This window comes from Cynocephalus volans, chromosome 10, assembly GCF_027409185.1.
Source record: "Cynocephalus volans isolate mCynVol1 chromosome 10, mCynVol1.pri, whole genome shotgun sequence".
NCBI lineage: Eukaryota > Metazoa > Chordata > Mammalia > Dermoptera > Cynocephalidae > Cynocephalus > Cynocephalus volans.
The window spans coordinates 60,387,395-60,403,942 of NC_084469.1; the positions used below are offsets into that span (position 1 = coordinate 60,387,395).

Consider the following 16,548-nt stretch of genomic DNA (forward strand, 5'->3'; position numbering starts at 1 on the left):
TACACAAAAGTAGCCTGAAGTAACCTGATATTAACTAATCTTTTTCTACTGTTGTCTTCCTGTTTCCACAATTTACAAGAAAATTAGCTAATGTGCTGTTTGCTTCTGCTTTCTTCATGCCCTTCTCTGTCTAAAAAGCCAGGCTCTTCTGCTCCACTCATTGGAACACTTTTTCTATTTTATGGAATAAAATGTTGCCCAATTCTAGAATCGCAGTAAAGCCAATTGAGATCTTTTTTTTTTTTTTTTTAAAGATGACCGGTAAGGGGATCTTAACCCTTGACTTGGTGTTGTCAGCACCACACTCAGCCAGTGAGCGAACCGGCCATCCATATATGGGATCCGAACCCGGGGCCTTGGTGTTATCAGCACCGCACTCTCCCGAGTGAGCCACGGGCCCGCCCCAATTGAGATCTTTAAACTAAATTTGTTGTAATTTTGTCCTCTGACAGATCTTTGACTTAATCTGGAGGTGATGGAGAGCTAGGGAAAGGTTTTGAGCGGGACAAGAACAGGATGAGATGAGAGTAATTGAAAGTTCTCTTGGATACTAATGTCAGGGGTAGGGGGGAAGCCAGGGTAAGGGTGCTGGCCATGGGAATGGAGGAGCTCAGTAGCTACCGAAGAGACAAGACTTGGTGACTATTTGGCTGAAGAAGTGGCCAGGAAAAAAACTCAGCTTTCTTGGGAAAGTGGAGGTGCCATAGGTGAAGTCAAGACCCTCTCCTGGCTTATACGCTCCACCACCAACCTTCACACTTCCCTCCCTCCCCCTCAGTTCCCCTCCCAATGGTGCAGCCCTGGTAGAGGGACAGACACACAGCCACCCCAAACACTTGTTCTCTCCTCAGTTTAATGATGGTTAGTGGGATTGCCAAACCCTCTCCCCATTCCCCTCCCCGCCCCGTACAAAATGTGTTTTGTTTTGTTTTTTTAACAAGAAAAAGGGGGCAAAAGCCAGGAATGGGGGAGGTGGGTGCAATCTGATATTTTCATACAGATTTTTGATTTTTTTAATATATTATATATAAAACCATAGAGAACACGTATCCCCCCAGACTCCTTTCCCCCTCCTCGGGGGGCCTGGAGGAGAGATGGGAAAGGCCCCCCCAGGAGTGGGTGGACAGAGAGACAAATATGGGTGGGACAGACGTGAGGGGAGGAGGTGGAGGAAAGGGGTGCCCAGTAACCTGGGGAAGGGGATTGGAGAAAAGGGTTGGGGCTGTCTCCCTCACTGACCCGATCAAAGTGTGTGTTATGACACAAAGACACAGAATCCCTGTTTCCATGCCCTCCCCCCACCCATACCCCCACCGTGCAAACATGGCTTTGCAAAGAGGTGCCCAGAGCTCTGTGGAACTCTTACAATGGCTGGCATGGGGTCTGGAACCCCCAAAGAAATCTGTTTCCCTTCCCTGCCCGCCCCGCCCTTCCTAGAATCTGACTCCCTCCCCACAAGACCTGGTTCTGTAGACTAGGGGCCCTGGCCTTCCCCCAGTCATCTTCACCCAACCCAATCCCTACCACCCTCCCTGGACTTGGGGGATCTGGACCTTTGGCCTCTGCCCCCTGGGGGACCCAGACCTCTGAGCCCTCATTTCTGGCCCTTGCAGAGGTATCCAACAGCCCCAATCCCTGCCCAAGCGTCTGAGGTGTTAGTGGTGGGGGGAGAAGCCCACCATCCCAGACTCTGGTAAATGTCTTTGCTGGTTCCTTGCAGCTGGCAGTGGGGAGGACCCCAGCCCAGGCCCAGGCCTGGGATGGGGGTGGGGTCAGATGAAGAATTCTTCTTTCCTCTTGTGTCCATCGCTGCCATTGAGGAAGGCTTCTCTTGCTTCTCCCTGCTCATCCAAACCACTGGCCTCATGGGTCAGATAGGAGCCTGAGGGGGTGACAGACCCCCGGGCAGAGGGGACATTTATATGTGGACCCAGGAATTGGACAGAAATATATGAGAAGAGGATAAACAGACAAGACAAATACCAGACGAAAGAAGAGGGAGAAATGGAACACACAGGGAGAGGAAGTCAAGTCCAGAGAATAGCAAAAACAGTGGCAGAGAAAGAGGTAAAAGCAGAATTAGGAAGACTCCAAAAGTTCACGGGAAGATCCACCCTTTCCCCTTCTCTTGGTGGCATCCCCTTGCTCTGTTCTCAACGAATCCAGCAATTAGGAAGATAAGTTGTTTTATTAAAATCCATGGCGTTAATTCGTCCTCATCCCTTTATTATTAATTCAGTTTCATCACTTTTAGAGTGCTAGGCGTAAAGCTCCCCACTTTGGAATTTTGACCTCAGATCCCGCTGGATTTCGAATCCTGGGTCTAGGCTACGTCCCTTCATTATCCTGGCTCTATGCCCACACTTTGCCTAACCTGGGCTCTAGGCCCCGCCCTTTTCCAAATCCCATAACCAACCACACCCCTAGCTGAATTCAGGCCCCGCCCCCACTCACCCTTCTGTCGTACAGAGCACCAGACCATGCCCACTAGCACACATATGATCAGAAACACCAGCAGCGCCAGGATGCCGCCCACAATGGCGTAGGGAACCGACGTCTGAGCCTCTACCACCGCACCGGGGTCTGCCAGAGGGACAGGGCGCAGGGCCAGTCATCAGAGGATGGTCCCAATCCGGCCCCATCGCTACCAAATTCTTAAGCCAGTCAGCACACCACATCTAACCACACCCTTTTACGTGCCACACCCCTCAGAATTACTGCCACCCTGTAGTCCTTTCTCATGGCTCCACTCTTTGCCGATGCTCCACTTCCTCAAGAAACGCTTGTTTGTACAGTGCCTGACCCTGTCACTGAATTTTTGCTAAAAAAAACTCCCTCCTCTCCCTCTCCCCCCTCCCCCAGAAGACAGAAATAGCACGTCGCTTTTCTTTTTTCTTTTTTTGGCTGGCCAGTCCTTTTCTTTTGAGTCAGTTCCCCCCCCCCCCCCGAAGAAATAGAGTTAAAGACCAGGTCCAAGTCCCTTCCCACCTTGTCCAAAACGTTCCAGATATTTAAAGTGCTGGACTAGGGCCCAACCACTTCCAAAATTCCTGCCCCACCGTAATGAGCTAAACAGAAAGCACATTAAGTGCTAGGGGACATTCCAACCGCTTTACATATTTAGTTCATATAATCTTCACAACCCTGTGAGGTAGGAGCTTATTCCATTTTACCGATGAGGAAACTAAGGCGCAGATAGATTAAGTTCACTGCAACAGCTGTGAGGCGGCAGAGCCGAATTTGAACCCAGCCGGATAGTCTGGCCCCAGAACTATATGAAGTCTGTTGGCTCTTGACCTCCCGAATATCTCTTCGCCCAAGTCCTGTCCCAAACGCCCCGCGCCTGCCCTGAGCCCCGCCCCAGACCTGCTGCAGCCTGCCCTCACCGTAGACCACGAGCACATAGAGCGCCCTCGCGTGGCCATGCTTGTTCGACGCCTCGCAAGTGTAGGTGCCATTATCCGCTGATACCAGACCCGGCAGCGTGAGAGTCTCCCCCATCGCCTCGGCCCTCTCCGGCAGAGACTCATTCCCGCGGTTCCAGCGGATCTGATTTGGCCTGGGAGGGGGTAAAGTATAGTGAGAGTTAGGAACCCAGGTGCCAGCAACCATCCTGACTTCTCAAGAATCTAGACATGCAGCTCTCATCCCGCAGGGGCCTCCAAAGAAGAGGCTCCCTACTATCCCTTTCCTTCCTAGAAAACCAACAGTCCCGGAACCAGATTCCACCCATCACCAGGGTCTCAGGAATCCTAGTCCTCCCAGACCCTTCCACCCTTAGAATCCAGGAGTCTGGGACCCCACACCCCTCCTCCCTCAGGACCCAGAAGTCGGGTCCCAGACTCCTGTTCGCCCAGGCCCCTCCTTTCTGAGACTCAGGTATCCAGGTGACCAGCCCTCTTTTCCTGAGGATCCAGGAGTCTTGGGCCCCAGGGCTCACCTGGGGTTCCCTGTGATAGCACACGTCAGCACCAGCGTGTCTCCCTCTCTCACTACAGCTTGGGAGGCATGGATCCTGGCCGTGGGGGAGTCTGAGCAGAAGCAAGACGACAGAGTGGTTTCCAGGTCATCCGGGTGATCACGCGAGGCTAGGGACCCTCCCAGGGACGGGTGGCTGGCGTTGGGACTCCCAGGGTCCCGGCCCGCCGGGCACTTACACTGCACGTCCAGCACGTACTGCGTCTGCTTGCTGTGTCCGGAGGGCAACGCCTGGTTTTGCGCCTCGCAGATGACGATACCGCCGTCGTCTTTGCGGTCCACACGAAACCGCACTGTGCTCGCCACGCTCCAGACCTTGCCATTTTCCTGCGCGCTGCTCACTCCTGCCACGCCCCGCCCGGACACCATCAGGCTGATTCCGACCCCGCCCATCTTCCCCAGCCAATCCCCAAGCAAACTATTTGCTAAGCCCCGCCCCTTACCCACATGCCTTCCTTCTTGTCCTCCAAACCACGCCCCTCCCCAAACCGAGCCTCTTCCCCCAACCGGAGCCTCTTCCCAAAGCTTCTCCCTCTTTCACTCCCACGCCTTCTCATCTATCACTTCAACCAATAGCTACATATTTTATTTTATTTTTTTCGGCAGCTGGCCGGTAGATGGATCCGAACCCCTGAGTGTTATCAGCACCACGCTCTCACCAACTCAGCTAACCCGCCAGCCCTAACAGCAACATCCTGAAAGGCTAGTGTCTGTCAGAACCTCCGCACTCTTCTTGCACAAGCCCCGCCCACATACAAAAGAGCCTCTTTCCTAAGCCCCGCCTCCGGGAACCCCTCCTCCTCTCAAGTGCCCTCCCTCCATTAGCATCCAGTCAGGGGTACCTTTCAGCTCCTTGCGGTCCCGGTACCAGCGCAGGGTGGCGGCCGGGCGGGACCGCGGAACAAGGCAGCTGAGCTCCACCTCACCGCCCTCCACCGCCTGCTCCCGGACTTCCACCACGGGATTCTCCGGGGCCACTGCCGCAGGGAGAAGGGGGTTAAGACGGTTAAGGAAGGCGCCAAGGTGGGCTCAAAGCGACCAGGATGCGGGATCCCAGGGACTAAAGGGAGCCAGGGTCCCAGGTGACAGGGTTCAAAGAGGCCAGAGGTCAGGAAGGCCTGCCATATTTACGGGAACCAGATGTCCCGGAGGTTAAAAACAGCCAGGGTCAGAAGTCTGAGGATAAGAGAGAAGTGGAGTCTGAGAAAGGAGGAGGAGGTAGGTCTGGGGAGGGGAGGCCATTACCTAGCACAGTCAGCGTGGCAATCTGGTGATGGGTATCCTCGGTGTAAAGCTGGCAGAAGTAGCCCCCCTCATCCTCCAGGCGGGCATCTGAGAGCCGGATCCTCACCCGTCGAGGGGAGAACTCTTCAAGCTGGAAACGTTCGTCCTTCAGGGCTAAAGACAGTGAAGGGGAAGGCGTGAATTTAGGGAGTCCTGGTTTCCAGTCCCACCCTTCCTCCAGGAGCTTAGAGTTCAGTCCTCTACCTTTTTTCTCTAGCCATACCTATGAGTCAAAGGTGTGCAACTATGGAGATACTTCAAAAAGTTCATGGAAAGATCCGTATTATATTTTAATTCTATTTTTCCACAAACCTTTTCAAGTACCTTCCTATTTACTCCCTTCGGGACCCAGAAATTTCAAGCCCTCCTGCCTGCAGGATCAGGAGTCCAGACCCTCAGTGTGTCCTCGTTCAGGACACATGAGTACAGGCCCCAATCTTATCCTTGAGTACAGGCCCCAGCATTATCCTCCTTTGACACTCAGGATTTTGGTCCCCAGTACTCACCACGGGTGCCATTGAAGAAGAGGGTCTGCCGGGCTGGGTTCTGGATGACAACTATGGACCCATCATACTGGTGTAGACGGCAGGTGATCTCAGCTACCCCACCCTCAGCCACTGTCACGTTCTCTGTCTGTACTTCCTGTCCTGCACCTGGACCAGTAGACAGAGAGACAAGATAAGAGACCCATTGAGGGTTGCAATTCAATTTTTTCTTTCTCCTTCTTTTCCTCTTGCATTCAAACCTCCAATCCCTCTTCTCCTCTCATTCAGTTCATTGCACACAACATTTCCTGCAGCTAGAGTCTAGGACATGGAGAAAATCTGCTCCCTACTCTACAAGAGCTGCCGTCAAGATCCAGTGGTATATCCTGTAATGGGGCAGCACAAGACACACTAGGAGCCTAGAAAGGGAGATGGGTGGTCAGAGAAGGCTCTGAAAGAAAGCTCCATTGGATCTAAATCTTACAGTGAGCAGGAATTCACCAGGTGTGGGAGACTACCGCGTGTTCTCCAAACCCCATCTTTCACACCTGGTCACATATTGTACCTTGTCTGCAAAGATGGCCATAATATTCTTCCTGTTCCTGGACATGCCCTTTGCAAGTTGACTTTGCTACTCTTCCCATTGGAAAGGAATTCTGCCCCCTTCCAATCTGGGTAGGCCTGTGACTTACTTTGACCAATAGAATTTGCTAGAAGTCATATTGTATGAGTTCTAGAGGCTAGGCCTGAAGAGGCCTTGCAGCTTCTACTCGTGCCTTCTGCTACCCTAAGACTGTTGGGTGAAGATGTCCAGACTAGCCTCTTTGAGGATGAGACCACATGGCGAGGAAAGCCCAGTACTAGTGCCAGGTGTGTGAGTGAGGCCATCTCACTCCAACCACAGTAGCATTACCAGATGACACAGCCACACAAATAACCCCAGCTGAGACCAAGATAAGATCTGCCCATCTGATCCAGCTCAAATTGCTGACCCACAGAGTGGTGAACAAATAAAGTAATTATTTTAAGCCACCAAGTTTTGGGTGGTCTGTTCCACTGCTAAAGTTAACTTATAGAAAACACAACTAGGCTACATTTCCCAGCACTCTTTGTAGATAGGTGGGGCCATGTGAGGGATTTCTGGCCAATGACATATAGGTGGAAGAGATAAATTCCTCTACCAGTCTGGCCCATCTCCTTCAAAATCCTTCATTCTGGGGGCCAGCCCGTGGCTCACTTGGGAGAGTGTAGTGCTGATAACACCAAGGCTACGGGTTCAGATACCTATATAGGGATGGCCAGTTAGCTCACTTGGGAGAGCGTGGTGCTGACAACACCAAGTCAAGGGTTAAGATCCCCTTATCAGTCATCTTAAAAAAAAAAAAAAAATCCTTCATTATGGCTGAATGGAGAGGACTCCAAGGAGCCTAGAGGAGGGCAGGATCACAAGCTGGAAGGAGCCCAGATCCCTGACTGACAGTCCCCATGACCTGGCTGTACAAGACTGTGACATGAGTGAGAAATACATGTAAGCTTTTCAGTTAAGCCATTGAGATTTCAGGGCTGTTTGCTAAAGTAGTTAACCTACTCTGATTAATTCATCACAGGAACAGGTAGAGAATTAGAAAGGGGGTGTTTCTAGCACCAGTAAACAGCCTAGAGAAAAACTGAAAGCCGAGACTAATCATCATTAGCATCACCATCATTGTCATCCTCAAAATAACAATAACCACCATAGCTACTATTAGTACTTGCTGTGCTAGGCACTGTGTAAAGGGCATTACCCATAAAATTTCCATTTGATCTTCACAATAGATCTGTGGGTTCTGCATCCATGGATCAAAAATATTAAAAAAAACAACAACAACAATAAAAAATAATGCAAATAAAAAACAAAATCAATACACTGGCTGGCTGTTTGCTCAGTTGGTTAGAGCATGGCATTATAACTCCAAGGTCAAGGGGCCAGCCTGTGGCTCACTCGGGAGAGTGTGGTGCTGATAAAACCAAGGCCATGGGTTCAGATCCCTATATAGGGATGGCTAGTTGGCTCACTTAGGAGAGCGTGATGCTGACAACACCAAGTGAAAGGTTAAGATCCCCTTACCGGTCATCTTTAAAAAAATAAAAATAAAAAATAACACCAAGGTCAAGCCTTTAGATCCATATACCAGCTAGCCACCAAAAAAAAAAAAAAAAAAAGTAAATGGAAGGATGTGCTTAAGTTATATGCAAATACTTCATCGTTTTATATGAGAGACTTGAGCATCCATGGATTTGGTATCCGCAGGGGTCCTGGAACCAATCCCCTGCAGATACTAAGGAACCTGTGTAAGGTAAGCACTATTATCAATCCTCATTTTTTCCCAATTTCCATTTTATAGGTGAGAAAATGACCCAGAAGAAATGAAATGACTTGCCCAAGGTCACAGCCAAGAGTGGCAGAGCCAGGATCTGCATCTAGATCTCTCCAATTCCATATCCTGCATCCATATCCACTCCTGGCTGTTTGGGTGAAGTGTCCAGCATTGATGAGGAGTTGTGGGATATGCTTGTAATGGGCCTTGAATGCCAAGCTAGGAGACTAGCTTTTATCCTAAATGCCAGTGGAGGTTTTGAAGAAGGAAAATGCCATGCTCAGATCTGCTTATGTTTTAAATGCTGGATAACTATCCGTGTCTCTTACATTCTGTCTCAGGGTTTCATTTATTCATTTGAGTATTTCCTGAGCATTGGGTAGGTTTTCAGGGGCTGAGTACCCAGAGATGAGTCAGATGAGGTCCCTGCCCTGGAAGGCCTTTAAGGTATACAGGGAAGTAGATATAAGTCACTGTAAAAACCCATCAAAAGTGCTATGTTCAGGGCCAGCCCGTGGCTCACTTGGGAGAGTGTGGTGCTGATAACACCAAGTCAAGGGTTAAGATCCCCTTACTGGTCATCTAAAAAAAAAAGTGCTATGTTCGCTGTGTGAGGATGGTTAACCTAATTTGGAGGTTAAGGGGTAGAAAAGACTAATGCTAAGGGATGGAGGCAAAAACTGCTGGCTTCCTATCCCAACATTCATTCTTCCCTTTCACCTCAGTAAAAGAACTCTGATTGTATTTAATGGTTGCCCTAAAGAGAGAGATATTTTTCAGTCTTTCTTGCAGCAATGTGAGGCCATGCGCAACTGGATTGGATATAAACAAAAATGTCATGCGGTAATTTTGGAAAGACTTCCCAAAGAAAGGGGACTAATCCTTTTTCTACCAGGTCACCTGTGCTGCCTAGAACTAGGATGTGATGCACGGAGTTCCAGCAGCTATCTTGGGCTGTGAGAAGAAGGGCAGTGGGGATGGTGAAACCAAGAGCTGGAAGGTACCTGAGTCTCCAGTGAAGATATGGCGTTGCCCATAATAGCCCTGGACTCCTACTTCTGGACTTCTTTTATGTGTGAGTATAACACTTTTAGTATTTAAACCACTATCTGAGGTTTATCTGGCACCTCCTGAAATATTGAGCTTAACACATTCAATCCTTGCCCCAAATATTTTTCTCTCTAAGTTTTCTCAGTCTCAATAAATGTCACAAGTTTCAGATCCCTATACCAGCCATCCATAAAAAATAAATAAAATAAAATAAAATGTCACAAGCATCCACTCGGTTGCTCAGGCCAAAAACCTAGAAATCATCCCAATTCTCTCCCTTTTCCTCACCCTCAACATCTATTCCATCAGCAATATCTGCCCATTCTACCCCCAAAACATATCCCAAATCTATTCACCTTTGTCTACCTCTCCTACCATCACCCTTATCCAACAATATCATCTCTCACCTGGACCCTTCAAGAGTCTACTTGTGGGGTCTCTCTGCTTCCGTGCCTGCCTCCTCCAAAGCCATTCTCTACATGGCAGCAGATGGATTTTACAAAAAGGTAAATCAGATCAAGTCGTCTCTCCAAGGTAGGGCAGGCCCATGGCTCACTTGGGAGAGCGTGGTGCTGACAACACCAAGTCAAGGGTTAAGATCCCCTTACCTGTCATCTTTTAAAAAAATTAAAAAATAAAATCCTCCAATGGCTACCCATTACACTTAGAATTAAATTGAAATTCCTTCCCTGGGCCTTCAAGGTGCTATGTGGCCTGGCCCACCTCTCACCTCAGTTCCAACCACTCTTCTGTTTCAATCCAAGCTCACTGGCCTTGATGTCCCTCCAACATGCTGAGCTTTTTCCTACCCCTGGGCCTTTGAACTTGCTCTTTCCTCTGCCTGGAATGAGCCCACCAGTGTGCCTAGCACTTGATAAATGTCAGGGGAGCATGCTAAATGAATCACACATGTCAGACAGGATCTCATTTCAGCCTCAACAACTTTGAGACATCGTTATTTCCCATTTTAAACACCTGGGTTATCCCAGTTTGACCACCTGCAATCTGTGTGACCTTGGGCAAGTGGCCTAACCCTTCTGAGCCTCAGTCACCCTGTCTGTAAAATGAGGATGATACCAGTGTCTGCCTCATAGGGATTAGCCTGGTGCTTGAAGCTCAGGGAGCCCTCTCCACAAGGCTGTTGTTATTACAACCTCCAGAAACATGTCCATGCACATGAAAACTGGCCTGTATGTTCTGGCACTTTTATAAACATCTCAAAGCCTATCCATGGATCCTGTACCTCAGTGCTAGTCCAATACTAGCCCCCCATTTTACAGATGTGGAGAATGAGGCTTAGGGGGTCCCAGGCAAGCCAGCAGCAAAACTCACCATCTCCTGGGAGCCATTGTGTCCTCTGGATCTGCCCCCCCCACACACACCCAAATTTATCCCTGCTCTCTGCTTGAGGGTGCACATGGGGTGAGGGTTGGGGGGCTTTTGTCTTATTCCCTCCCCCTCCTGAGGAGTCAGTAACCAACAGTGTCTGTGCCTGGAATATTAATGTCCCAGGAGCTTTTGTTTCAGGGTTGGGGGGTGGTGGGAGCAGGGCTTTCTGGTCAGAGAGGGGCTGAGCTTTTGGGATTGTGGCACTGGCCCTTTAAACTGTGTTGACAGCCAGGAGTCGTCATGGGGATGGTGCCTGGAAAAAGGGACAGGAGAGGGTTTGGGAAAGAGGCTGAGCAGGTGATAGTAATACATAGAGCCCCAGAAATCCAGATCCCTCTTCCATTAGACCCAGGAATCCAGCCCCCAACCACCTCCTCTGCCAGTCCAGGCTCCCAGCCCGCTCCTCTATCAGGATCCTGAAGTCTGGGCTCTCAGCATCCTCTTCCTTCAAACCCAGGAGTTTGAACCCTGAGCCTTCTCCCCTCTCAGATCCAGGAATCTGGGCTTCCAGTTCCCTCCTCCTTCAGAAGCCAGAAGCCAGGGGTCCAGAGTACACAGCTGGTGGATGTTTCCACGGAGACTAAGCAGGGTGGGGGAGCACTTCCTGGGTCCTGAGTCAGCGAATACCCAAGGGAGTCTCAAGGTCATGGCTCCAGGAAGGTCACAGCCACCCCCTCCGTATCCGCTCCCTAGGGGGCTCCTGGCATCATGCCTTTTTCCCCCTTTCTCCCTTAGGGATGTGGTACATCCCTGCGTCCTGGCCGAACCCCCCCCCCAGCCCCCCACCAATGGCGGAGTCCGAACATCCTTGCACAAAGCTTCGATTCTTCCCCAGCTCAGCCTTGTGAAGGCGCCTGTATTCTCAGAACCTAGGCATCAGGGTCCCAGCCCCTCCTTCCTCGAAAACCTGGAATAGGACCCCCCCACCTTTTCCTCCCTCAAGACCTAGGAGTATGGACTCCCAGCCCACTCCTCCCTCAGACCCAGGAGTTCAAGACCTCGGATCCCTCCTCCCTCAGACCCACAGGCCCAGGCACTCATCCTCCTCCTCCCTCAGACTTGTGAGTCCTGGTCCTCAGTCCCTCCTCTCTCAGACCCAGGAGTCCAGGACCACAGTCCCCTCCTCTCTTGGAAACTTTTGACTCCAAGTCTACAGCAATCCCCAGTACCACAGTCCTGCCTCCTCAGCCCTTTGTCCCCCTCCTATCTGGGGACCCAGGCATCAGGTGGGGGCGTAGGGGTGAGTCAGCAGCCTCACACACAAAGTTCCCCCTGTGGCCCCCACGTTCCTGGGATATTCGGGACTCCCTGGATTCCAGACCTCAGGCCCAGCCAGGGGGTGGGGAGTCCTCTGGAGATTCTCCCTGGGTGTGGGGTGAGGGGACGAATTCCTGCTCCAGGAAGGGTGCAAGCCTGCACTGAGCTCCCACTGTCCAATCCTCCACCCCCAGTGCCCTCTATTCATCCCCCTTCCCAGAAGAGCCCAGGCTCTGCCCCTGCCCTCTTGCCCCACTGGGTGTGTGCGGAGGAGCCTGGGTGCCTAGTTCCTATGGGCTGGGGTCTTCACAGGCAGAAACCAGTGGGTGCTTAGGTCCTGGGGCCACAGACCATTGGATGCTTGTGGGTCTGACTGTCTCCAGGCCCCCACTCCACCCCACCCAGAGAGAGAAAGCTGCCTTTGTGTTCCCCAAGACGGGGACAGGCCAGGCTCGGGACAGGCCAGGCTCGCACGACATTAACCCACCCCAAGGCCCCTGCTGTGTCTAAGGTCTTGGAATCCATTGCAGAACCCACCCCTGGGATATGGAGACTCAAGTGTCCGGCTCATGGGTGGGTGGGGGGTCAGTGATAGAAACCTCCCAAGATCTGTTCCTTGGGGTGACTCACAATGGGTGGAGGGTCCCCCTGTTCTCAGAGTGGCTGTTCAGAAATTTAACAGGGAAAAGTGAGTCACTTTTTTGGAGGAAAACATTATTTGGGATCAACAACCTCCCCCTCCACAATGCCCCCCAATTCTTAAAAGCTTTTCTGTTCTTTCTTTGTATCTGTATATCTGTTTCTTCTGCTCCTTTCTGTTCTATCCAATTTCTGGCCCATGGGTCTCTGTTTCTGCCTGTGTGTATTTCTGGGCAGGCAACCCATCTCTTTCTCTCACTCACTCTCCTCTGCCCATCCTGGGCCCTTCCTGCCTTTAGTGTAAATCTGATCATCCTCTTCTGGGATTTTTGGCGGATGAGCAAACCAGGAAAGAGAGAATACACTTCTGAAAAAGCACAAATGGACCCCATCTCCCATTCCCACTCCTGCTGGCTGAGCAAGGTTAGAGAGGAAGAGAGTAACTGAGAGGGAAATGTGGGGACCACTGATGACCCCTAAAATTTGGTGGCCAATGCCATTCAGAAATACCCAATGAAAAGGAAAGCAAGCAGGGCCCTCTGAGATCATGTGCTACAGCTCCCTAACCCATACTTTACAGATGGGGAAAGTGAGGGTCAGAGAGGGACAGGGACTGACACAAAATTATTCCAGAGAGGCCTGGGCAAGGCTGGAACCCAAATTCCTTAGTTCTCAGGCCAGAGTTCTTCCCATGATGCCATACTCACTCTCCACTTGTAAAGCCCCACACCATTTAATTTAGAGAAAGTTTACAGAGGATTAGGGTGCCAGGAAGCAGTGACTTTAAAATTAAACAAGGAACAAGGCTGTAGAGCTATCTCCCAGAAGTGCTGGAGGAAGGATTCTTGAACTGGGCAGGTGGTCATCTTAGGCTATATTCTGATTTTGAGACTCCAAAGTCCCATGATTCTAAGAGATGTCAAGATCCAGGAACCTCAAGAGATCAAGATTTCAGAATTTTAAAGATGTTACCATGCTAGAGTACTAACACCACCAAGGTTCTAGAACTTTAAAGTGTCAAGATTCTAAAGACTTCTGGATTCTAGAATCCTAAAGATGTCAACATTCTAAAGTAACCTCAGGGCTTTTGTTTACTGGATTCATTGGTTCCAGGATTCTATGAGCCTGGTTTTCAGCCTAAAAAATAAAGAAAAATAAAATATGATGGAAATATGGCTAAGGTACCAGAGTTCTCATCTAGGAAATTGTGGCATATCTCTTGTGAAGAAAGGAGGTAATGGTGAAAGTTCTTTTTTTTTTTTTTTTTTTTTTTAAAGATGACCGGTAAGGGGATCTTAACCCTTGACTTGGTGTGGTCAGCACCACGCTCACCCAGTGAGCGAACCGGCCATCCGTATATGGGATCCGAACCCGGGGCCTTGGTGTTATTAGCACCGCACTCTCCCGAGTGAGCCACGGGCCGGCCCATGGTGAAAGTTCTGAAGCAATCACAGAAGACTATAGAAGAAAGGCAGAGAGTGAGAGGTCAGCTTTGCCCCTCGCCTTGTCCCCAGGTGAGGGAGGCTCTGCCTCAAACCCTGGAGTGGGAAAGGTGTAACCTCACTGGACTTGCCAGAAACCCCTTCATGGGTCCAAGTGGGCGTTTCCTGTCAGGTCACTGAGTTCAACAACCTCACTTTACATAAAGGAAAACAAGCTCATGGGCCGGCCCATAGCTCACTTGGGAGAGTGAGGTGCTGATAAAACCAAGGCCACAGGTTCGGATCTCTATATAGGGATGGCCGGTTAGCTCACTTGGGAGAGCATGGTGCTGACAAAACCAAGTCAAGGGTTAAGATCCCCTTACTGGTCATCTTCTAAAACAAAAAGAAAAACAAGCCCAGACAGACAGTAGTGGGGGTGGGGGCGGGGTGGGGGGTGTTTGCCATTGGCTGCTGTGGCACATGGCAAGAGCTAGGATTTAAACCCAGCTCTGTGCCACCTGGTTGCAACTCCTCTCCCAAATCTACAGGACACCCAGCCTTCCTGCTTTTGCCCTGCCACCTCCCAATCATCTGTTCCTAACAAGAGTGGCTTTACACACCAGGGAGGGGGCAACCCCTAGCAAGTTTGAGACACACACAGTGTGAGAGTGAGTGTGTGGGTGACACTTCCTGACCTTGTCCCTAGCCTCAGGGTCACCCAATCTTGGGGGTCTCCAGCTTTTCACTGTGTGTGACAAGAATGTGTGGATGGCCCCCTGGATGTCTTGGAGGGGGCTTCTCTGTAAATCATGGCCTGGGTGGGTCAACGGGTGAGGAGGGTTCTGGGAGGCATTTGCTGATTCCATGTGTGTGCCCACATGCCAAGGTTCCCCATAACCCATACCCACTTCCCACACACAAACACACAGACATCCTTCCTTCCCACTGCCTCAGGACTCTTTGGGATGCCCTGCCTGACTTAATTCCTCTCCAGGGACACAGAGGGATATAGAGATGGAGGAATGAAGGATGGGGATGGGTGATCCCACGGTGGAGACTGGAAAGGTAGAGATAGAAGGCAGAGAGACAAGGGACAGGAAGACAGTGGGACGAGAGTGGGGGGAAAGAGAGAGATAGGTAACAGAGGGATAGAGAAATGGGTGACAGATAGATAGGGGACAGAGACAAGGGGATAGGGCAGATGAGGGCAGAGAAAAAGGGACAGAGAAACAAGGGTGACAGTGAGATGGGGCAGAGAGGGAGGACAGAAATGCAGGGGAACAGAGAAGGGTGAATAGAGAGGATGATGGGGGGACAGAGTGACCCAGGAAAAAGGGACAGAGATCAGTGGACAGAGGTGGGGACAAAGACAGGATAGAGAGATAGGGAACAAGGAGGCAAGGAGAAAGGGGGACAGACAGAAGGAGGGACCAGGACTTCGAGACTGAGGGACAGAGGACAAGGGTAGGGGGACAAGGAGAGAGAAAGAGATCCAGAAACGGATGGACAGAGGGATGCAGAGACCGGACAGAAGGACAGCAGGACCGGCCTAGAGAAGGCGGGCTTGTTGGGGGGGGTTGTTCGGGCTCTTTGTGCCCGCCGGGATCGGGGCCTGCATGGGGTGGGGGGGCTGCGGCACAGCGGCCAGGGCCCGCGCCCCCTCCCCCCGCTTGCGGTTCCCGGCTCCCGGCCCGCGCTGCGCTTTGTCCCGGGGAGGGGGCCCGGCCCGGTCCCGCGCGCATTGTTCAGCCTCTGCGGCCCCGCGGCGGCCAGGCTGTCACCGCGGCGCACCCCCCGCCCCAGCCCGGCCGGCCAGCCCCGGCCCCCGACCCTACCTGGCCCCGCCGCGGCCGCCCACAGCAGCAGCAGCGGCCACTGGAAGCGCCGGGCCCGGCCCATGGTGCCTCCGCCGCCGCCGCCGCCGCCGCCGCTCGCTCCCAGCCCGGCACCTGCACCGCCCGCGCCGCCCGCCCCGCCCCTCGCGCCCCGCCCCCTGCCCGCCCGGGGGCGGGGCGCCGAGGCCGGGGCGGGGCCGGGGCTGGGGAGGGGAGGGGGTGACGGAGGAGAGGCCGCCAGACGATGGGGGGAGGGGGTCAGGGATGGGAAGTGTCAGGGGGTGCGAGCCGGAGAGGCGGGGAGAAGCTGTGTGTGAGCGCGACCGCCTCTGGGAGCAGGTGCGCCAGGTGGGTGAGGGCGAGAGGCTGGGGGTGTCGTGTGAGGGCAGAGGTGCTGTGTGTGAGGGTAGCAACATCGTGAGGACGCTCGCGAGTGAGGTGCGGGTGCTGTGAGAAGGCGAGTGCCCAGGGCGTTGTTGGGAGGGTGGCGAAGGTGCGGGCGTGTGAGGGGAGAGCCGGGCGTGAGGAGTGGGCGTGAGGCTGTGAGCACTGAGGGAGGCGGGGTGTGACACGGGAAAGGTGAGTGGGGGGGGCGTTCTGTGGACAGGTGAGTGTGAAGGTGAAGGTGTCCAGTCAGAGGGGGTGAGCTGAGCCACCCTGAGAGGGAAGGGAGCAGCTCGATGTCTGGACAGGTTCAGAATCTCCCCGGGCAGGGCGGGGCTGGGGCTCAAGCATGGGTGGGGTCAGCTCCCTCCTGCCCTTCCTCCTTCCCTCGCTCCTGTTCTGACTCAGAAACCCCGTGTTTCCGCGTCATTCCCCAATAGGGGTCCCCTGAAAGTGAACCAACTGG

General features: G+C 52.3%; 1 protein-coding gene across 1 annotated transcript; it reads right to left on the reverse strand.

The window, feature by feature from the left end:
• Positions 1–1,477: 1,477 nt before the first annotated feature.
• Positions 1,478–15,768, reverse strand: CADM4 (cell adhesion molecule 4). Its single transcript, XM_063112673.1, has 9 exons — positions 15,699–15,768; positions 5,769–5,915; positions 5,224–5,376; positions 4,821–4,955; positions 4,158–4,322; positions 3,941–4,031; positions 3,387–3,559; positions 2,455–2,583; positions 1,478–1,882 (listed from the first exon to the last, which is right to left on the reverse strand). Exons 1-9 carry the CDS (start codon positions 15,760–15,762, stop codon positions 1,773–1,775), a joined length of 1,167 nt encoding a protein of 388 aa, XP_062968743.1. The 5' UTR covers positions 15,763–15,768; the 3' UTR covers positions 1,478–1,772.
• Positions 15,769–16,548: the final 780 nt, after the last annotated feature.

Coding starts and splice junctions, on each gene's coding strand:
- CADM4 (XM_063112673.1), bottom strand. CDS start 15,762: ATGGGCCGGGCCCGGCGCTTCCAGTGGCCGCTGCTGCTGCTGTGGGCG. Junction 5,916..15,698: donor GGCGGCCGCGGCGGGGCCAG/GTAGGGTCGGGG, acceptor CTACTGGTCCAG/GTGCAGGACAGGAAGTACAG. Junction 4,032..4,157: donor GTACGTGCTGGACGTGCAGT/GTAAGTGCCCGG, acceptor GCTTCTGCTCAG/ACTCCCCCACGGCCAGGATC.